The sequence below is a fragment of the Heliangelus exortis genome, chromosome 3 (assembly GCF_036169615.1).
Source record: "Heliangelus exortis chromosome 3, bHelExo1.hap1, whole genome shotgun sequence".
NCBI classification, from domain to species: Eukaryota; Metazoa; Chordata; class Aves; order Apodiformes; family Trochilidae; genus Heliangelus; species Heliangelus exortis.
Window position 1 is genome coordinate 51,344,862 of NC_092424.1, and position 23,672 is coordinate 51,368,533.

Here is a 23,672-nt window from a genome sequence, read left to right on the forward strand (position 1 = left end):
TGTGTGTTAATTCTGAAGTTATTTTTTATTTCTTTCAAATTGTGTTTCCTTTTCCAAAAGGCTTTGTCTCTTCTTGCAGGATAAAGACAGACTTCTATATCTAACTGAAGAACACAAACATTCTGTATAGTGTTATTTCGCAAACTATAAAGAAAAATATACCAATCTCCTCCTTTCTGGTGATTCTAAATCATGGGACATCAGAATTTGAGAAAAGAGAAGGGAGTTAAATAATTCAAACTGTGCTGTCTCTAACATGGCCCCTTTTATGTCTGACCTTCTGGCTGTTTTTATGGGGAGGCAAACTAAAATACCTTTCCCTTCTCTTACAGTGTCAGTATCTTCCAGTAAGAGGGAGAAGGCATAGTGCTGGTCTTTTTTTAATTCTCTTCAAATGTTAAATATATTCTAGTTTCTTCATTACTTTACTGTAACGTTTTTTATTAAATGCTGACCAGTAATTTCTTATTACAGGGAATCCTGTAATCCTGGATATTATGGTAAACTAGTTGAAAGATTTCTTTTGTTCTTCACTATTAAATTTGAGTTCTGGCTATTTATGGCTTTTCCTTATGCCTTTCAGCAAGTTTTTATTCATTCAGAGGAAAACCAAGTAGATAATTTACTTCAGTAAATTCCTGTGAGCAATAGCAAAGATGAATCCTTTCGTTCTGCCAGACTGTGATGTTCTGTGTTGTCCCACTGAGTCTGCACTTCTCAGATCTAAAGCAAAATCTGTATTTCAGGCTCTCTGTAGCCTGTTCTTAGTGCTGCTTTCCAATTTGGCCAAAACCCATATAAAAATGGACTGCATCTAATAGCCACCTGATGACGGAGTTGTCTGTCAGTCTGTAGTGAGTGACAGAATCTGGGCAAATCAGTGTACAAACAGAAATACCAGATGAGAAATCTTTTATTGCTCCCTCAATTTTAGTGGCTATTTTGTGAGTCTCTCCTAGTACCTCAGCCTCTGGGTTTAAGTTAATATGATAAAGTATTTATTTAGTTTTAGTTCCAATTATCATACTGAAATTGAGACTGAAGAATTTTAAACCTGCTGTTTCAACCAATATGATCACAGCTGGTCCTTTTTGGAGTAGAAGGTAGGTGCCCGTAAGTGTCAGTACCTAGAATACCTCAAATGGCATGCAAAATGGACAACAGCATCAAACCTGCACATTGGCTCCCTTCTTAGTCTGTGCAGACACAGAGAGCAGGAGGCAGTGTGAACACACACACAGTCTCTTTCTAAGACACCTGGTTAAGGCTCTGGGGTCTAGAAGTGTAAGTTTCTCTTTCTATAGTATAAAAAATGGCAAAAGTGACTCGGTGTGGTATAGCTATCTACTAGATGAAGATGGATGCCTAGTGATGTTTAAAGTTATGAGAAATTAGTCCCATCTGTACACCTCCTGTTTCTAAAGAGTCAAAGTGATCACCCTTCAGATAGACACTGCACAATGTCCCTTGAAAGGAAGACAGGGAATTGACTCTGTGTCGTTGGCCTTGATCGCTCTTGCTCTGAGGCTATTGAAAAACAAACGCTGCTGGCCATATCTGCTCTGATAGGGAAAGCATTAGCTGCTGGCACCAGTTCCTTCAGCAAATGCAAAGTGAACATCAAATGCCAGCATTTTTATTAAACTGACAAGAATGGCCTCATCAGAGCTAAGGCACAACTCCAAACAAACATGGAGGAGAAGAGTCCTACAACAGAAATGTGTCCATTTCTTCTAACAATTTGAATTTTTGATAATTTTAGTAATTTGATACTCTTGACAGTGAAACACTGAAACTAATAACAAGCTCCCTGGTCTGACTGCAGGGAGTTTACTGTTATCTATTCAGGCATCAGAACTGAGATTAGAGAAGAGATGCTGTCCTTCAGCATTCTCATTTAAGGGTTGTTTTCATTGCATTCATTACAGGGACTGTTTGTAAAATTGGCTGTATAGAGAGAAGTCACATCTGAGGTTGTATAATATCCCTATGTATTTAGGTGGCCTTTCCAGTGAACTGCAAAAGTTCATAATTTACCACAGCTCGTTATGAACCCTGATCAATATGACAATGGGCAAGGCAAGGCATTCCTGCTTTTCTGCCAAGCTCAGATTCCAGTTCTTGGGAGGGTTCTTACATCATCTTACTGAACATATTTCTTTTTTTGGTGAACTTGTGAGATTCAGATTGCCAGACTTAACATACCACAAACTTACTGAGATACCTGTTAGAGACAAGAAGATCATAAATCTGCGGGATAGTTTTCTTCCTTGTAAAGATATTGATAACAATATTGGATTTGGGAGTGATCTGGGCATTTTATTTTAATCTTTTACTAGAAAAAGGAAATATGCTCCTCAAAAAACCCAGAGCTAAAATATTAATAGATTTGCACGATTCCAGTGATTCCTCCAATCATTGCAGTGACAGACTTAATGCCACAGCAGCCAGCATCTATATAAATATGAAGAGATGCCTCCCTTTCCCTCACTGTATGGAAGCCATCAGTAAAAGTTAAAAAATAACAGTAAAAGTTGAAAGTCTTAAAAAAGCAGTCTGTGGCTAACAATGAGCAGCCATGCATGTGACCACTTCACATCCAATGGGTGGAATTTTAGTCTTTGATGACTGTTCAAGACTGCAGTTCACCTTGAATCAATTTGGATGGAATATGTCACATTCTGTTTCCCTGTGCTGCTATCTTGCAATGCAGCCAGATATCAAAATCTACATCCCCAGGACACAGGCAACAGCATCTGTGCAGAGTATCTGTTGAATGCTACAAGTGAGAGCCCTTCTCTCCCTTCAAGGATGACACACCAGTGAGCATCTGGGTAGCACTGGGGAACATTTAATGCCTGTGCCTTTCACTTCCTATTCATAAGCTTTGTGAGTAAGTGGTGTGTTTTGGGGCCTTGTTCATCATATCCAAATAGGGAAACTTGTTTTAACTGTAATTCTCCTTTGAAGATTTTTCAGTGTTTCTAAGTCTCAGCTTGTGCTAAGTAAAATAGTTTAGAAGATGCTATGCAGAAAGCAGCAGCTGCAGAAGAAGATGCAGCAAAAAATTTAGGCCCCAAATCCTAAATAACAGGACTTATAAACTCATAACGTACTGAATTTCAAGATAACCTCAACTGTATTTTTAATATAAACATCCCTGTAAAAAATGGAATTTATAATACTTATTGCTTTTTTTCTATTCTCTTTTATTTATTTATCTATTTATTTTACTTAAAGTGCAATTCAGGTCTGTGACACATGATCTGTAAACAGATGGAAGCTGAGAAGGTGCTAACTCTAAGAATCGTCATTTAATTTTACTACTGAAGTGTTGTAAAATCTGATCACTGTCAAAGAGGACCAAAAGTCACATAGCACCTTCTCATCTGTGTTTTCAGCTTATAAAGCTAGTAAATATTTTTTAAAACATTTGTTTTGCTAATTTTCAACAAACAAGATAAATAAGCAAGAAGATAAAGAATGCAAACCCTGGAAGTGGTGGTTCAGCAGAATATTAAATATCTGAGAACATTCTAATTAGGTTAATGGAGAAAGGTGGTGAGATAAAAAGCCATATAAAGCAACATAGCTGAAAGATTTAATGGCAACAATATAGGAAGCAGTCCAACTGTAAGAGGCATGTATTAAGAATATCTGCCAGGTGTATTGCAGCTTGAGTCAAACATTGCTAAAGCAGGTTGGCCACTGGTATCTATTTCTGGCATTACTATTTCTTCTTGATCCAAGCAATGAAAAATAATGTGGAAAGAAATCTGATTGTGCAGAGAAATATCTAAACACCCTGGGGCAAATCTGCCCTTTTTACAGACAGTTCTGTTAGCACTGCTTATTAGTAAGTCTGCCTTTGTTCTCTCATTTTTGGTCCCTTAAATTGTCCAGCTTTGTCTCATATTTTCTGTGTTAGATGACTGTCTCATAATCGTTTTTTTATGTTTTGACCAAAAAGGGCTTAACGATCTAAGTATCATTAAGAGAAAAGAAAATTTTGCTATACTTGTAAAAAAACCCCCAGATTTTATAATTTTTCATTTTCACAGCTTAAACAACTTTGTGTTACAGATGTAGCTCTGAGATAGAATGGGGATGCTGCCAAATCAGGGTCATGTTTGTTTGATTTTCCAAAAAAAAAGCCTACTCAAATTTAAGCTACAAACTCTTGGAGCATCTCACTCTTCAGAATTGGAATTTATTTGTACTTGATAGATAAATTATACAATATTTCATGTATCACGTATGGTCCATCCTGTTTCAGTGACTGTATATTGACTTGATTGCAAAAGCATCCTTCTCGGACAAAACGTGTGAGATTGCTTCATCACACAGCTGCAAGGCTTTTGAGCTGGACTTTCTCTGCAGTTATTATGTGGGCTGAGGAAAGTTGCTGAGAGATGAGAATCACACAGTAATGTAAGTCTGAAGGGACCTCTGGAGGTCACCTGGTCAACATCCTGCTTAAAGCAGGGCTAACTTCCAAGTTAGATCAGGTTGCTCAGGCCCTGTCCAGTTGAGTTTTGTTTGAGTTTCTCCACCCAGGACTGGAGAATCCACATCCATACATGTTAGCCTGCTGAATAACTCTCCCTGTGAGAAGTGTTTTCCAAATATGTAACCATAACATTCCATGCCCAAAGTTGTGTCAGAAGTCTCTTGTCCTTTTACTGTGTACCTCCAAGTAGAGGCTGGCTCTGTCTTCTTTGAATTCTCCAATCGTGTAGTTGAAGACAGCAACAAAATCCTGCCTTAGCTCTCTCTTTGGAAGACTACACAATTTCAGTTCTGTCATCATCTTTTCATATATGATTTTTTCCATCCCCCTCCTTATTTTGGTGGCTGTCTGCTGGATCTGATCCAGTTTGTCAAAGACTGGTTCAGTGTGAAAGCCTCAAATTGGAAGCAGTTTTGTAAGTGTCAAGGGGAGGGGAAAAAGCTCTTCTCTCAGAATCCTATTTATGTTTGTAATAGTACAGCCCAGGCCATATTTGCCTTCCTTGCTGCCAGGGCACGCTGCTGTTCACCTTGTTCACCAGGATCTTCCATTCCCTGCAGAGTTGCTTTCCAGCTTCTTCTGTCTTTATACAGGGGGTTATTTCATCCCAGATAAGTAGCTCTGCATTTTCCAGTGTTGAAGCTGAGACTTCTGTTGGGGCATTTCTAAAGCCTATACAGGTTCCTCTCAGTGACAGCTTTGCTTTACAGGGTATCCACCACTCTGTGTGATCATGCCCCTCTTCCTCCTCCCCACACCACTCCACTTGGTATAGGTCATTAAGTTGATAAGGGTGAAGTTTCTCCCTTCACCACTGTTATTAGCAAAATATTCACCTCAGTATTGATTTCACAGGGATGCTACTACTAACTGGCCAAATTTGAGCTGCTGATAAAACCTTGTTGAGGTTTTGTGAGGTGGCAGCCCAGCCACCTCACAGTTTGCCTGTGCAGCCCACATCTCACTGCACTGGGGAGGAGAAAAATGGCCTCTTTCTGTGTTTAGTGCCATTCTGCCTCATCTCTCTTTGTTATAAAGAGTATGGCAAAAGCTACACCATCAAAAATGCAGTAAAAAAGTAAGCTTGGAGAATGGGATGAGGAGTAAATAAAGGGAGTCTGTGACGAACTGAATTGAGGCAGTGAAGAACTATGGTGGGCTTGGTAATGCAGAAACTTTGAATCTCTGAAATGGTGAGGTGCTCAAGCAGGCTGTTGTGAACTGGCAGCCAGGATATGGATGGAGAAAAGAGAGTGCCATAGTGGGAGAGAGTAGATACTGTACCCTGGAAGAATCTGGGTGAACTAGAAAAAGTTGGACAATACTCCCTGGAAGAATACTGAGCTGAAGAAAAAGAGTGGTATTTAAACGCACTCACGAACTGAGATTTGGACTGATTACAGGAGCTATAAATAGTATTGAAACAAAGCAGGTACATGTCACAGACCATGGAGAAATATAAAGGATGACAGAGAGAAATGAGGATTATGAAGCTGGCTCTATGTAGATAATCTTGCTTCCAATAAATATGCGCAACTCTTATTTTCTTTTCTTGCTATAACAGGTTTGCCCAGAAGGTAAGGAATCAGCCCAGCAGTTGTTTTTTTAAATAGCCCAAGTGGCAGAGGACTGTGCTGTAGGTATGAAATTCCATCACTCTTGAAACAGCAACTGCCACTCAGAAGGACTCAATGAGATCGTGTTTTGGGTGTCAATTGCTTTATTTATTTAAATTCTTGGTATTTCTCATATGCGTAGGGAAAATATAAAAAAGTGACATCAGTCAGATTGTAGCACTGGCCTCCCCAAAGCAGGATATATGCATATATCTTTCTCCCTCTCTGCCTAATTTCCTAACACATTTAATGATGATACAACTGCTTAACCACACAGGACCCCTATGAATAAACATCCATTGGTGTCTGTGGAGTGTACAACTGTTATAGTGAAGAGTGCTGTTGAAAATTATGTGTGGAATATTAACTAGACTGCTTTCAGTGCAGGCTTGCTTAAGGAAGACATGAGGCTATACATGAGCAAGGGTGAAAACATCCAGCATATTCAATAGGTGCTCAGTCAGTGATGGTACTACTAAATGCATTATCTGAAATGGAACAAAAATGGTTTACAGAGTTGTTTAACACACATACCCAGCATTTAGCTCAGAAAAAACACAGCATAAGTGTGTTTCCACTTCAGTTCTTATATGAAATTGTATGTTTCACTACCCTGAGTTTGTTTATTTCATAGGCAGATAAGGAATGACTGCACAGAAGCAAGGAGTTTTTCATGTTCTCTAATTTTCTTCTGACATCAATTCTGAGATATGACCTGTTTGTATTCCTTACTTAAGCTGAAGGATTTTTCTTGTTTCATTTCAGTGAAGCACTGAATAGCTTACTCTTCAGAGGGAGAGATGCATTTCAGTACAAAAATCAGTACATAAGCAAATATTAAATGCTGCCTGTACCTCCCTTTTTTATTAAAAAACAAAATAATTTAAGAACATTACCCAGACCAAGACTGCTTTTTCAAGAAGATCTAAACAGTCACTGTATGGCTAGCATCAGCTTCCTTTTTATTTATTAAATGGCAGCATGAGGTATTAATAGCTTCAAGCTGTTCCCATGTATGACCCATTTTCTGATTCATACGTGCCTCGTTTCCTCTCTCAAATTCACTTTATTGTCAACAAATGTGGATCTGACTGGAAATGGCAAGAAGCCTGAAAGCTGCATTGCCTAAGAGACAGGCCCCCCTTCAGCACTGTCTCTCCAGGTTGTTCCACAGCTTAAACCCAGGAGAGCAGAGCTGAGTTGTCCTGTTTATTACAGGAGAGATAAGAAATGAGTGAGCACAGGTCTCCAATCAGTCCAGTTCATGCCTTCTGGTGAGAGCCATGCTTAAGTTCTGTAGCAGCATAACATGAATGGAGCCTGGAGGTCTTTGTAGGGTAGACTTGATACCATATTACTTGGGGAAAGTCTCCTTGTCCCAGAGAAATATCTGTGTCTGCCAGCTACTAGGTCCTTTTATGATGATATCACAGGGAAAAATAAAAAAAAAAAAATAAGGACAACGTCTGTGTCCTACTTTGAATTCTGAATTCCAGATTCAAAATAAGAGTTTCCACTGCAACTTTTATCTCTGAATGTGGGAGATATTCAAGACTGTTTTCATGAAAACCAAGACTTAAAAAATTGTGATGTCAGACATATGTTGGTCCAACTAAGATATGTCAAGTAGAAATAAAAAAAGAAATATGCGTCAAATGAAAAGGGATTAGAATATTTCAGAGATTAATAATGCCGTATAAAGAAAGACGGTACAACTTTAAAACTGTTATTGATGTTCCAAAATGTTTTAATTAAGGTTAGAATAAAATTAAAACCAGAATTAAATAAAAAAACAGAGGCCTTTGGGAAATAATTCAAATATTGACCTATTTGTCTTATAAAATACATTTGATATACTTTTGAGTACCTGCACTCTTTGCAAATCAAGCATCGATTTTGGTCATATTTATACCACAGAAAGCCTAGACAAAATCCTGGTGTTGTGTCATGACCTGCTGCTTATGCAGATGATATTCTGGAAGAGTGGTGTCTGAAGTGGCATCGGAAACACTGTCAGAGTGTATTGAAGAAAGGTGAGGCATAGCTGCTGGCTCCTGCTCAGTCCTAAAGCCATGAGGGCTAAGGGGCTGTGATGAGATTCTTACAGCCTTCCAAAACCAGAAGTGAGAAGGGATGGGCTGCAGTCTTGGTCTCCCTAAGCTGCTGCTTTACTTTTGAGGCTTGGGCTGGACCAAGGTTGGTTAATAGGTTTGCCCTGCAAACATCCTCAGTGAAACATCCTCTTCCAACATTCAGCTGTATGCAACAGAGAATATCTGGGCTAGAAATTAATTAATTTTTCCCTTTCATTTATAAGAAGCCTTCTTACCTGAAAAATAATAATAATAATAATAAATAAGCAGGGCTTCCTTGTGTTGAGTACACTGGTATTATGTGCATCCTATATGAACAGGTAATATTTATGTTTTTAAATGTCACGACAGAAGTGTGGCTGCTTTGTCCTTAATACTGTATGTTTAATTCTGCGTGAATGTGTCTGTCTAATAGACTTTTTCCTTCCTTTGTAATTTATAGGGCAGGGAGCAATTACTGTCTAGCAACAATAAAAAGTGAAAAGATTAATGAGGTGCTATATTGTGGCACCTCTGAAGCATTTGAGCTTATTCTGTGTTGCTGTGAGGAATGAGAAATGACACATAGATGACATGGATTTGCCAAAACAAAATGCAACTCCTTCATTTCTTGAAACAGAATTGTCACCAGCACAAAAGACAAAGACCTAATTTCTTACAAATTGCTGCATGAGTTACCCCCAAAATATATCAACAAGCATTTTTGCAAACACATATTATATGCAGTTGGCTAGGTGAATGTACTTCCTACCTTTCAGGAGCCATTTTCTCTTTGCTTACTACTGGCTGCATAGTCAGACTACACAAATTTATCTGTGGACATTTTCTTAATAAATAATTTAGCTACTTTGTGGTACTTTAGATAATGCAGGTATGTAAATCTTAGTATTTAGTCTTTGGTTATTACTGATGACTGAGACATGCACATGAAGAAAGACAGAAAGATCTGCAGTCTGCAAGCAGGAAAGAAGATGCAGAGAAGTGAGGAAAAGAATACAGTCCAGTTTTGCAACTATGATTTTAATACTTTATACCATTGTGATGTAACAATTTGTCTGATCAATGGAAAGCTGCCACTGAAAGAGTTTTTCCCCTGCTCCATTTCTGGTCACAATTAGTGTGGCTGCATTAGTAAGGCAGTGAGACCACAGTTGGGATCCTTCCTTCTGCATCCAGCATTTTCTAGCCTCTTCTCTGGCCCCAAGTCATGTGACTTGGTGTTGAGCAGCATTGATTTGGCCCTAAACATTGGCCCTAAATGTCTATAGCCAGAAATGAAGGGAGAACAAGACTGCGCAGTCTGGCAGCAGTTTGCAGTTATTACTTCTTGGACATAAAGAAGAATTAAAACCTTTGTACCCTTTAGCACTAAATTTTCAGCAGTGATATCTATTAGTTACTTAGAGTAGTGCTGAACACTTTCAGCCATCCTTGCAAGAAAGGGGAGACACAGGATCTAAGAAATTTAAAACTAATTTGAAAATCATTTTGGCAGAGGTGTTTCCTCTATATAACAAACTGTTCAAGTCATATTTCTTCTTAATTTTATTTTCTATTTCTTACACTTTGAATTATATTTTTAGCATATGTAGTTTTCTATTTCTGGAGATCTTTGCATGACAAATGTTACAGAGAAATTATATTTTATTTCCCTGTGTGTCAACAGGGCCTGGCCTTATAAAGCTAGCATACAACTAGCAGGCGATGTGTCATTGCCAGACTTCATTGCTCTGTTTCAATGTCTAACATGTTTATCACATGGTTTACTGCTCATTAACATTCAAAGAATGAATTGGCATTCAAATTTGAATTCAGCACTTTCCAGAAGACAGGTATGAGTCAAGTAGCTCAGCTGCAGCAATGCTTCTCCACCAGCTACCCAGATTTTCTGAGGCGTTGTATTTCTCTGCACCCATCTTGTCTCTACTTTGAAAGGACAAACTAAAGCATGCTACCTTGAGGTCTGCATCTTCCCTACTAGGGTCCAGACCTCTCAAGACTGAAGCTTGACATAATTTCTTACTAATTTTTCTTAACATAGGAAGAAGTGTACATAAGCTACAATCACAGGTATTCTGTCACTGTGAACCACACCGAATTGCTGTGAACGCTTGCAGCAGCCCAGCTCTGCAGGTGAAATGCAGCCCTTTTTGTTTGTCATGACTGGTTGGCATGATGTGTTTTCAGACTGGCTACTTACTTGCCTTTTGTCATAGTTTTGTCACCAGTCCTTTGATTAGTAGTGCTAACCCATGTGAGGTGGGGAAAGATTTTTGTTTCTACTCTGTGCTTTATACCAGTGGGTTCAAGAGGTCTGCATGCACTTTGATGAACTTTAAGTAGTCTTTTATTTTGCCAGGGTTTATTTTCCTGTGGCCAAGAGCTCTCTGATTTCTTTGCTGGGACCATATGTGGCTGTACCAGTGTCCTGTTTCAAAAGTACATTTTCAAATGCCACATACCTCTTAAAGTTACATTTTCAGTTTAAAATGCTATTTAAACAAACATAGCCACTTGAAATGATAGATTGCTTTACACTGGAATTTTTGAAACAATGGTACCTGAACTGTGATATCATGTTATACAATCTGCATTCCTTGGTGTAAAGGGCAACATTTATATCTTTCAGGCATTTCTATTTAAAATGTCTTGTTAAATGTTGGTCATTGAAGGATTTTCCTAGGAATTTAATGGAGCTTTGGGTAACTGGTTAAACTGCAGTCTTAATGTGTACATCTGAAATGTTTGGAAAGAGGGCTTGCTTGGGAATAAAAGGCACAGACAAGCCCATAAAAATCCTATAATGGCATGGTGAAAGAGGATTTATGACTGATTCCTGTATTTTTGCTGGCATTTACCTTTGAAGAAGTCTGGAGGTAAGTGTAAAAATCTGACTGTTTTTCCTGGAGCATAATTTTCCAATCTATTGAGTGCATTTAACCTTCTCCTTTCAGATGGTTGGATTGTGCTAGTTTTATCTGAGTGTTAGAAAAGAAAAAAAAGGAAAAGAAAAAAAAAAAAAAAGAAGCCTTGTGACTGAGTGATTCTGGAGACAGTTTGCTAGGAACAGTGAAAACTGTGAAAATGGTGAACGGTTTGCTAGGAATGGTGAAAAGACAATTTCTTGATGTTTTATACTCTTATATGAAAGGCTGAACTTCAACTTTTTTCACAAAAGCCATGTCATAATTCTAAGACTGGTATAAGAAATGCAGCTGCACAATTTTCCAGCTCATTTTTTGAGGCTTATCATAGCTTTAATGAAGACAGGGGAGATGAGATATTTCTAAAAGTGTGAATGCTGAAGAGGATATGCACCAGAAACTGTCAGCTGAAGCTGGCCTTCTGGTTGGTGGTTTTTTTTTTTTTGTTTTTTTTTTTTTTTTCATGTTTCAAATATACTTTATTCTTCAGTCTGTTTACACTAAAGGGAGATGTTCTTTCTCCATGCTTCCAGAGTGTTTGCCCTCCAGGCTTTCCACTTTGACACACTTGTGGACACAGTCGATTGCCACATGTAGGCCCCTGTTCCTTCTGTCCCCAGAGCCCCACAGCCACACACCATTTGTGTACTGCTGCCAGAAAATAATATCTCTGTGGTGTCCAGAGGCACTTTGTCCGTCAGCAGCTTTTTCATCAAATCTGGCACGCTTTTAGAAAGTGGATTAAAGTTTTTCCTCAGATTAGATGACTCTTCATAGACCAGAGCCTGTGGAATTGCCTAATTGAAAGAGGGAGATGGTTTTGGAGACACAGTGCCCAGGCAAAAACTGTGCCTGGCAGGAGGCAGAAAGGCACAGAGAAACTCTGAGCAAGTTGGCTGGTGATTATTTGGGAATTGGATCAAAATATTTATTTCACTGGCAGTGCTCCTAAAAGAGTAGGAGGATTATCTAGTGATCAGTGATTCAAAAGATACATTAAAACAATAATTTGCAGAGATCTTACTTCAAAGATAAACCAGTGCAGTTAATATTTAAATAAGCAAATGGTATCTGCCAGTTGTTAAAAGCAGTATAGATGGGTAAATGGGCCACCTAAAGTGTAACTGTGTAAGAGAACATTTTTCTAGTGCTGCTTACCATAACAGGATCTGAAACATTAAATGTTTCACCAGCTCACTAAGGGCCAGTGCAGTGCCCAGCTTTTGGGAAGGAGAGATCCAATGCACAAGTACAATAACTGGGGAATTTCTAAGTACGGAAAAGGACTGTAGAATAAGGAAGAAATCAAAAGAGTAGAGAAGATCTCAAGCTAAGCACGAGTCAACAGAGTAATCTTTTTTTCAGAAATGGTAAATTATCTTCTGTGTTTACCACCTAATTTTAGAAAAAAAAAGATTAAAAAGTCAACATGCTTTTTTTGGAGAGACTGATGAGGCCTTTCAGAGTTTTAGGCCCACTGAGGGTCAAGCAAAGTCCTGATGAGAGGAGAAAGATAATGAGAGAATTAGAGGAGACTCTGTAGGGAATGTTGGAGGCTGAAAGGTGGCATAGCAGGAACTTTACAAAGGGAAAATATGCCCTAAAAGAGCAGCAGCTGAATTATTGTCTGGGCTAATGGAAAATAGCTGAGGATGAATGAGCTTAATTTGCAGAGAAGAGGTTTTAGGGTGGACATGAGGTAGTGAAGCAGCAAACAGTCCACAGCGAGAGGCTTAATCATTGGAAATGTTCTAAAAACATTAAAACAGGTTCCCATGGGGTAAGTCTAGATAAATAGTCTTTAAGTGATATTTTGTCCCTGATTTACTGAATACTACTATATAATGGTTGCAGAGCATGTAATTTCTGTAAGTCTCTTTCTTTCACTTTCCCATTGAGACTGCAGGACAATTCAACTACTTTCTCAGCAGCTTTCTAGCAGCAAATTCTGCATCAAGTAAACCCTTTAGAACTGTGTCTATAAATATATCTGAAGGTTCTTTTTAGTTATTATATACATGTTAATTCATTCTAAGTGTATATTGCATGAAAAAAAATGTTTTGGTGTTTGAATATAATCCTGTCATAACTTTTGAAATTGAGATTTTTGGAATAAAAACCTTCCCACAGCAAATATTTTTTTCCTTTGAAATTAAAAAGGATGGATTTTCTTAATGTTTTCTTTGCAGTAATTATGTTTCTGTGCTGATTTCAATAGTCTTCAAAACACTAATAAGAGGACAAGGTGCTTTCTTTCTTTTCTTTTTTCATGAATGAAATTCTGGCAAGAAATATTATGGCATTTATCATATCTTATGGCCACATAGCATTCCTTAGTTGGTTCTTCAAAGATGTGTTTCTCACATCTTACATCTCTGTTTAGCGCATGAGCAGTGTCAGAATCTCAGGGCTCCAATGGGAGTGGTTATTGAGAGGAGGGCTTGCTCATTAGAAGTCCAGTGTCAGTCCAGAGAAGAATAGACAGAAGGTCAAATCATACAAGTCAAGGCCAAATATGTTAATGAAATGTCATAGTTTTAAAGGCATTATGAAAAAAGTTTTCTGAGTTAGGTGGGGTTTTCGAACTGCTTTAATTCTGTTTAGATTGACTTAAACGTAGTTTTTCTTGTTGATAGTTCATAGCACTCATAATGAGATGTTTACCACCTAATTTCAAAAATTCCAAGTTCAGAATTGGTAAAAAATACATAATATATGTATAATATATAGGGTATATCAATCCTTCTTTACTTACAAAGCTTAGTATGTATTTGTGGAACTTGTCAGGCAGGTCAAAGGAAAGCAAGATTATGTATTAACAGGAGCTAAATACTCCTGGCAGACTGGGTTACAAGGGTACAGAGAGAGGCAAAAAAGTGGAACCTTCCTGTCCAGGACAGGAAGAAAATAAGTAGTGATGGGGAGAGGAGAGCTTTGGGTGAGATGCCTGCAGAGATTCTGGGCATGGGAGAAGTAGCCAGGCTCCAGAAGAGAGGAGTTTGTAATTTCTGGACAGGGGGACTAAGACTGAAAGAAAAACCCCAAAGGTGGAGGTAAGTGTAAGCATGGGACTGGGTGGGTCAAATGAAACTTGGCAAAGAACAGCTGTGGGAGGACAGAGGGGACATTCCCACTGACGCTGGCAGCAGCAACCTCTGCATACTTACTAGCTTTTCCTGCTTCTCCTAAACTGGAGTAGAATAAAGGATCTGTAGTGTAGCGTCACTATTAACAGTTGTTAGCAGGTATCACTGACGTCCTCTTCTGCTCAGGAATGAGAGTGATCTCTTGTCATGGCCTGATACCTTAGTGCAAGTGGGAAGCTCCCCTACATGTCCCAGCCCTGCTGTCTGTGACTATAAATATAAGGTGAAGGAATAACATTTTGTTCTTCCAGATGTCCACTTTAGGAGCTGAGATGCTAGACACAGAAATGATATTTGCAAACCTGTATTTTTAATAAACCCAAATTAAGCTGACCTCTGCAAATCTTATTTGGCCCCCGTGTGCCTGTGTGATTATTGTAATAATTATTTTCACAATTTTGAGGTAATACTAAGTAGACTGATATTTCAATATATGAAAGGAATCAACTCTGGATTGTGTCATGTTTATATAGTGAAATATGTCACTGTAAATTTTTGACTAATTTCTCACAAAGAATGCTAACTAAAAAAAACCAAAACAGGAATGAGGCAAAAATGTCAAGAAGTGTTTTGTGAAGGCAGATAATTTCTAACCTGTCTTTCTTCCTAAACTCACTGTCTAATTTTGCAACAAATAATTTTGTGAATTTCAGAAACCATTTACAGAAAACTCCTCATAAGTAGTGATGTTGTATTGTAATTTTCTTTTTGTTAAATCTAAGTTCCACAGTTTGACTTTTGTAAGAGTTGAAAATTTGCCCTTGTAATTGCAGACAAGGGAAGTAGCACTCTGAACATTCAAAATGGTATTTAATGGTGTGTACTTAAAAAACTTGGGTTGCACATGACGTACTTCTGCCCTTAAAATCTCTTGACCTCATTTTTTATCCTTTCAACTCATGAAGGTACTGGAAAAATACATTCATTAGCACCTGTCAACCTCATAAATGCTATGGTGGCATGGAAATAACAGAAATAAATTAATTCTGATATTATAATGAGATTTGGATAGTGTGCTGATAGTAAGGCACCAGACACTGAGCAGACAGAAAACAAACAAAGAAGAATAAAAAACCAAAACCAAAACCAAAAAAAAACCAAACCAACCAACCAACCAAAAAAACAAAACAAAAAACCCTCAAAAACCCAAAGACAGAATGACTGTTCATTTAGGAAATTATATTTATTCACTGATGAGTTGATGCCCTGTGATCCTGGTAAGTAAAGTATGGTAAGAAAAGTATGGTAAGTAAAGTTAACATACATAGGCAAAGGAGGGATAAATGAGGGTTTCAGTTGCATTTGCAAGTTACAGTTTAGCCATTCACTGTATTTAAAATCTTAGTCTTCTTTTAATGTATATTCGTATAAAGCATGTGTGTAGGTTTTTCTTCACCTTATGTACAGGAAGAAATTATTAACCTTCTGTGCATAAAAAAAAAAAAAAAAAAAAAAAGAAAAAACCCCCAGACCTCCCCTCCCCAATAAAACAAATCCAAACCAGAAAATTGCTAATGCTTGAGAACATTTTGAATTCTGGGATACTTTGTGAGATACAGTAACACCACTATTCTTCACTTCAAACTAATAAAAATTACCCTTTAAGTGAACTGTAGTTTAGATTCCAGCAGCAGAAATAAATAGAATTAAACCAAATTAATTTATCAGTATTTATTCCAAAGAATTTTTTTTGGCATAAATTTAAATCTGCACTGACAAATAGACCAAGATCGCTCCTCTTTTAAACTCACCTCCCATCCCTCTGTCATGTCCAAGAAGGTCTTCCACATTTTTCAGAAAGCTGAGTAAATTCAGGCTGTGGGAGAGGGAAGAGAAGGGGCTTGCCATGCAGTCTACATAGAGATTTGACTTACAGGCAGCTCCTTTTCATCCTACAGCTTATTGTCACATCTATGTTTATTCCATGGAATTCTAGATGGCCTTAAATATCATGTTTGGTGAGGTAGACACTCTTCTGGAAACAATGTCATCATTGACTAAGGGAAATGCTTATCATACTCATTTGTGATGCTACAGCCAGAGACATCAATGTGCTGATAGTCTGGAAATAAACATGATAGAGGGGTAAGAAAGGCCTGCGTGTATATTATGTACCTAAACTAGGCCAGGTCACAGGTGCAAACACCAGCTCAAAGGCACTCACTGCTCAATAGCTTGATACTCCCAGGCAGTTTGCCCTAGCTGAGTAATTATCTCCTAGGGCATGGCTGAAACAGGAGCTATGTAAGGGTCCTTCTGCCTTAGCAGCACAGATGAAACCATCCTCTTTTGAGGAGGAAGTGAGTTTATCTGTGAGGAAAACATGCTCAGAGATAAGAAACAGGAGTCCCAGGCTATCAGGCCCTGAGGTGAGCCTCAGTTGATGTTCATTGCCAAAGGAATATCAGCCATGGAGGGATGCTGACTTTCAGATCCATTGCTGGAACCCGCCATCATTGATGTAGCACATCTTGTGCCAACATTGGCTTGGCATTGGGCCACCTCCTGAGGTCCCATCTAGCCTAAAAATACTCTGTGGTTCTGTCCATGCAATGGGTAGGTCTTTCTCCATTGTCAGTTTGTATTTAGCTTAAGTACAACCCTAGATATTTTGGGGTATTTTCTTTAAGCCTAGGTTTTTCTTTTGGATGGCATATGACTTCAGATTCATTGGAGCTACTTTCTGAGAATACAGATTTGAGATGCTTAATGTACTTGACAATTTTCTGTTGAATACTTAGCCATTCCTATTGCAGTACTTCTCCTTGGGATGCCATTTAAGTATTTTCAAGCACTTAATTCCGTCCAAATAATTTTCTATCTATAGTTTGCCCCATATAGTAATTCATATTCTAACAGCAAGTTAATTTCATGTTGAATAGTGTGTGGAAAAGCATTCGCTCTAGACCTTGACTGCATTTAAAATGGCCCTCGGTTTTGAGGCTTCTTACAATTGGAGCTTCCATGAATTCTGGCAAGAAGGATTTAACAGCTGCACATTAAAGTTCCTTGTATGAAAGTAAATTAAAAGAAAATAGAATTTCTCAGGGAAATAGAAATAGAATAGAAATAGAGATCTATAGAGATTCTATAGAATAGAGAATATAAATAGAATAGAAATAGAATTTCCTTTAAGTGCTTAAATAACTCTTCCCTTAAGCCTTCCTACCTATGAGATCTCATTATTTGAGAAAAACTGAAGTTATGAATAAACTGGGCTGTGGGGTGGATTTGGTGCCATCTTATCCTAAATTCATCCTCCCTTCGTTTTAGATTCCAGTGGTATAAAAACTGAATTTACATTACAAAACTAATTCCCTCATGTATACATTCTTTTTTACCTTGCAGCCAATATGGTGCTAATGATCTTTGGGTTGATTCAGAGCTGCAGGTGATGAGTGAATGTTTATAGCAGAGTTGTCTTGTTTGCTAAAACAGCTATTAAAGAGCAGACTTTGTGTGACTTATGTGGACAAACATGCAAGTGGGGAAGACAAGTTTCTTCTGCTCTGTGGGTTCCAGAACTCTTTCCATTTTATGTCTGCTGTGTTATACTTGGAAACAAGAAGTAAATCCTGAGAAGTTTTTTGCTTTCTAATCTGTTCTGTTTTGGTGGGGGCTTTGGAGGGAGAGCTTTATCTGGGGTTTTCTTTCTTTTTGATTTGTGTTTCTCTTTGGTAAGCATAGTTGACAAGAACTTCTGGGGTTTTTTTGTGTGCGTGTGTGTGTTATTGTTTGCATAGATTACAAAGGAAATTGCTGAAAAGGTTTTGCTATTGTATTTTTGGAATGATGATCTTGCCAAAGTTATTCAAGTTGGGTTAAGTTGTTGCACTATGTTCTCCAGAAGGCTAACCCTTGAAACCTAACTGAAAACTGGATGAAGAGCAGACTGTTGTTTTTTGTCAGAACAGAATCAGTGGTCTGTCATGTACACTATTTAGCAGCTGATTTCTGGATGAAATTTGAGATGTTATTTTGATTTAACAAGCTCTGTGGTATGGGGATAGTCTTTCCCAGAAAATATTACCTCCTCGCCTCCTCTAGTAGGTACTAGAGTTGTGATAATCCCAAGTTCATCAGTTAGTTTATTATCAGTTTTCATTTCCACTGTATAAATGAAAAGGGGTAGCAGGATGTTAGTTCTGGGGAGGATGAGGCTAGGGGTATTTTAATACACTTCCCACTGTGGTTCACAAGTGGGATGTGATGGCTCTGAAAGGCCAGTTTGCACAAAAGACTGCAAACCAGACTCTGGACTAGATTGCCTAGAGAGGTTGTGGACGCTCCCTCCCTGGAGGTATTCAAGGCCAGGTGGGATGAGGCTTTGAGCAACCTGGTCTAGTTGAGAAGCATCCCTGCCCATGGCAGGAGGTTGGATTAGATGATCTCTAAGGTCTCTTCCAACTCAAACCATTCTTTAGGTGCAGGTGTGATCCCATCATGTGGTGCCGTACCCCTGCCTGGCTGTGACCCCTGGGCCATGGATCCTGTGGGTGCTTACAGGGAGTGAGCTGTCTTGCTGCTTCTGCCTGCAGCCTGCCTCTGACAAAGAGGCCACTGTTCAGTGACTGTGGATGGACAGACCCTGTGGGACACACTCCCTGCAAACAGCATGGCAGAATATGTCTGCTTTTACAGCATCTTCCTTGTTACTGTTTATGCATCTTCTTTTCTTTGGAAAGTAAATTTTTTGTGAGATAAAAAAAATTTCTAGATAGATTTTTTTTCTCTTTCCTCTATTATCATTTATTATAATTATTAAATATCACTATTATTTGATTAAATACAAATTTAAAATATATTTGTCTTGATCTCAGTGAAGACAAATATTCTGAAAAGTTGAAAAATTAAATTATTTGGAATGAATGACTAGTACATTTTGATATTTCTTTATTTTGGTTTTACCTATTAGCTGAAACTATTTTCTTTCATATGCAGCTAGGAAACCAGGATTGCTTTAGTAAATTTGTTTGTGAGTGCATGGTATTGGAAAATCTCTGCACACTTGCAGTGATATGTGGTTGTTCTGCAATGTGACATTTTCTTCCTTTTACTGTTTTTAATGTGCCTTTTTAAAAGGTAAAAATTTTTAAACTATTATTTATTTTTATTTCTTATTCATAATAATTTTATAAAAGTATTCTTGTCTTAGGTATTTGTAGAAGGTTTGAAAAAAATATTTCCAAATCCATGAACATCTGTCAGGTGTTCATGTACACCTAACAGTTTCATCTACTGCTATTGCAATTACACTGAAAGTTATTCGATTGCTTGCTAATTTCCTTTAAATATTTAGAGGATGGCTGTAGTTATATACACCTAAAAGGATCTTTAAAAAGTCACATTGTGGTTAATTTAAGTTTGTACCGTGTGGATGCGTTAGGTGATCTTGCTGCAGGCAGGAGAGAATGGGGAGAAGATAAGAAACAGCAGCTTTGATCACTGCTCAGTAGAAAAAAAAGTCATCAGTTAAATGAGGCACTGAGATAAAGCAAATTCAAAGGAAAACTTTGGACTTGGAGAAGGATAAGAAAAACCTACCCAGATCTGGTGGGTTGAAAAAGGTCATTACATAAACCATGGACATGTTGAATCCATGATGGTTTATTAATGATGTTGATTTTACTTTTCACATTTTAACATCTAAAATACACAATGCTGTTTTGCTTTGCTATTTGCTTTCTTAAATTCCTTTTGTGAGAACTGCAAGGTTCTCCAGCTTTCCACTCTCACTAAAAATCACAGCTAAGAGTTGTGCCATCCTAGTACTTCACCATTTAGTTTCTTCTGGCTTGCACAAGTCCCAGTGAAACAAAACCTTAAATAAATATTCAAAATTAGCTGTTCTATGAGGCTTTAAGCTTCAGGTTTAAAAAAATGCCTTTTTTTCTGAATGATGCCAGTAGCAGTGTCTAACGTGCCAAAGCCTCATGTTTCTCTACTAACAGATTATTCATCCAGAGGTGTTCAATGAGAATATATCATATCTGAGGACAGAAATATATAAAAAGCTTTGAGGAGATGGCTGACAGCATGTGTGAGAGCATCCACATGGCATTGGCTAGTAGAGAGCTTTTGGGTGTTTATATGGACAGGAGAAGGAGATGTCAGGGAACTTGGGTGAGATGAGAGAATAGCTGAGCATATAAGGAATCAGAAAGTTGTTGAGGAGTACTGGTATGGAGCACAAAGGTACTTCTGGTGTCAGGCACCTCAGTTCACTGAAACATGACAAATTGTGCTGTGCTGAAGAAGGCAGTAAGAGAAATTTAGGTATGTAGGCAGAAACCTCAAAGAGAGAGCCCCCAGTTTCCCAGGTTCAAACCCAGGATATGTGAGAGAAAATGTTTGGACTCTGGGGAGATAATAGCCACCAGTTTACTAATCAGCAATTAAAACATGCATGGTAAGTGGATAATTACCATAAACTGTAGGATTCTTATTGCTTTAGCCTGTATGATGCTGTCACAGCCAATTGTATTTATCTCCTGGACAAGTTGTAGTGCAGACTCTTAATGGAAAGCATGCTTTGCAAGAGCTGTTTGCCTTACAGGAGCAACCTGAGTTCACTGCTGGTTGTCTTGGTAATTTTATATCCCCTCAGTTTTTGAATATCGTTTACCATGCATGCAGCAGCTGCTCATAAAAATCTCTTACTAGATGTGAATCCATTGCCATTATACTATAGTTTTGTTTGGTTTTCATTCAGCAGCGTACAGCACATGTGGGTCGTGTGAATGTCTAGGATGCTGAGTAATGTCTCAGACATGTCTAGTAACATGAACAAAAATTCTACCAGAACAAAAATTCTTTGGCAACAACTTTAAATACCTTGTGAGTTTTCTTGTGATGTTAAAACCACTCCTTAATTTTTGTGAAAGTGGTATTGCAATGAGAATAGAGACTGTTTTATATGGTATTGTATTTTTGACAGTGTTAGGAAAGTTTGCATCTCTAATTGGCCAATAATACTTGGAAATAGCCCAGTTAATAATTTAGGTGACTTGCAAATTCAGGTACAAAGATTAAGTGATTTTTGCCTCAGGTTCTAAACCAATCTATTGTTAGTGCAGTTGTATTGAACTTTTCGGATAGGAGCAGATGCACACAGATACACAGAAAAGCTGATTTTAACTTTTTGTTTTGTTTTGTTTTCCTCTGTAATGTCTTGAGACATTCTTATCTTTTTTTTTTTTTTTCCTATTAACAGGCCAAGCTCTGATAGCAGGCGCCACAGCATCCGGGAGAGGATGTCCAGCACCAGTGAGAAAGGGAGCCTGTCCATGGAATCCACCAAGGAGACCCGGTACTGTGCTGTCTGCAATGACTATGCCTCAGGCTACCACTATGGAGTCTGGTCCTGTGAAGGCTGCAAAGCTTTCTTCAAAAGGAGTATTCAAGGTAAAATACTGTTCAAGTGAATCACCTTTACTCTTGAGGAAACTTGGAAGCTACTAGAAATTGCAACCTGAACCCAGGACAATAACATTTGCTGGGTTTTAATTAGCTTTGCTCTCCCATATATTTTTGTCTCTGAACTTGGTGAATGCTTCTAACAGGTATATATTTTTACTTAGTCAGAAAAAGTAAAAGGAAGAAAAGCTTCTGTGTTGCCCTAGGTTTAGGTATGTCTATCATGGAGTCAGTGAGAAATCTAATTTAAAAATCTGTATTGGATCAAGGTGACCACTCTGTGTACATCTCTTTCCTGTGATTAAGTTCTTATCCAAAACATTTTTTTTTTTTGAGAATTCCATGTTAGATGAAAATAATACACGCTGATTGATTTATTAATCTTAATTTAGTGCTCCATTAGCAAGATGATTCAATCCAAATCTCAGCTCCTTGAAGATGTGAGATGTATTTTAAGAACCAATATGGAAAGGAAGGTCTCCTTGATGAAAGAGCATTTGTATCTGTCAGTAAAGCAGTGCTCTGGACTACATAAAGAATAGTTCATTTCAAAATCTTGTCATGGCTAAAAGTATACCATGCTTTGTGTCCAGTGGAGTAAAGGGTATCTAACAGAGACTGTGTTGGTTACTGTGACTAACATAATTCTTGTTTTAAATGCCTGTCACTCTGTGTAATAGATATATTTTTGCTTTGTTCAACATTTGCTAACTGTGTAAGAAGTATGATTCTATTGAAAATATGGGTACTGTTCAGTATTTAAGTTTATTTCAGAGAAGATAAAACGTATTTCTTCCTTTCAAAGCAGAAAACTAGTAAGGCATTATGTTTTACTTAATTTTCTGTAGTTGTAAAAATATCCAGGTAATATAAGAGCACAAAAATCCCTATCTCTCTTTTTTTTGAAGTAAATGTGGCAAGGATCAGCTTTACATATCACAAGGTGTGACTATTGGCTGCTTTGTTGCATGACTACCACTGAGGTGACTTAAGTAAGTTTTCAATCATTCAATTTAGAATTTTCCCTGCATTAAAGAAAATGAAAGATTCACTGCAGGGTAGATATTGATGAAATGATTTGAATGTCAGTGATTAACTAATAGTTGTTTTTCTCCTTTTCCAGTCATCCAAATGATTTTTATAAAAGAGTGTGGTTACAGCCAGAGGTCAAACATAAGCAATGCTAGAGGAACAAAGGGTGAAATACTTTCCTTTCAATATCAGAATGATTTACCTGAGCTTGTCACATGGGTAAAACAGCTCTCATATTGAGCATCTTTCATTATTTTTCATTTGAGTTCCCCTGAACAAATCAGAATTATTAGAATTTTGGAATGCTGTCCTTGTACTCTAACTGAACTAAGTCAGCAACAAGCTGAAAACTCGAATAGCCCTAAGCAAAAGTAAGAGTTAGTTATCAAGTAATGTACAGTACAGATCTTCAGATTTGGCTGTTATGGAAGAAGAAATGAATCTGTTTCATTGAGTTCCATGGTTCTGTATGACCACTTGGATTTTTCCTTAGTCTTCATGTGGACAAATGGTGTGGTCCTCCACAATGGATCTGTTATCTGTTTGTGCTACCGTGCATGCTGATTAGTAGATCTAGTTCATGCTACACTTCTCTAAGTAACATGATGGCAGTCTTTAGAAATTTAAAGCTTAATTTTCCAGTGCCCTGTAAAATGCCCTTCTTAATCTTTAAGCCATGTTTACTCTAATTTAAGCTCATTGCTTCTTGCCCAGTCTCTTGTGGGCATGAAGGAGGCTTGTTACAGCAACCTTTCACATAGTTGAAGAGTGTTATCATATCTTTCCTCAGTCTTCTCTTTTTTAGACTAAACAATCTCACTTTTTTCAATAGAATGAGCTTTCTAGACTTCTGATCCTGTTCATTAAATTTGTCTGTACTTTCTGTAGCTGATCCACCTCTTCTGTAGTTAGCAGGCATCACTAAAAATGACTTC

At 37.9% G+C, this 23,672-nt stretch overlaps 1 protein-coding gene across 1 annotated transcript in view; it reads left to right on the forward strand.

Moving 5' to 3' along the window:
- ESR1 (estrogen receptor 1) overlaps positions 1-23,672 on the forward strand; it is a 155,555-nt gene that overhangs the window by 57,292 nt on the left and 74,591 nt on the right. The window contains 1 exon segment of the mRNA XM_071740589.1: positions 21,503-21,693. Within this exon segment, the coding sequence (XP_071596690.1) occupies positions 21,503-21,693 (191 nt within the window).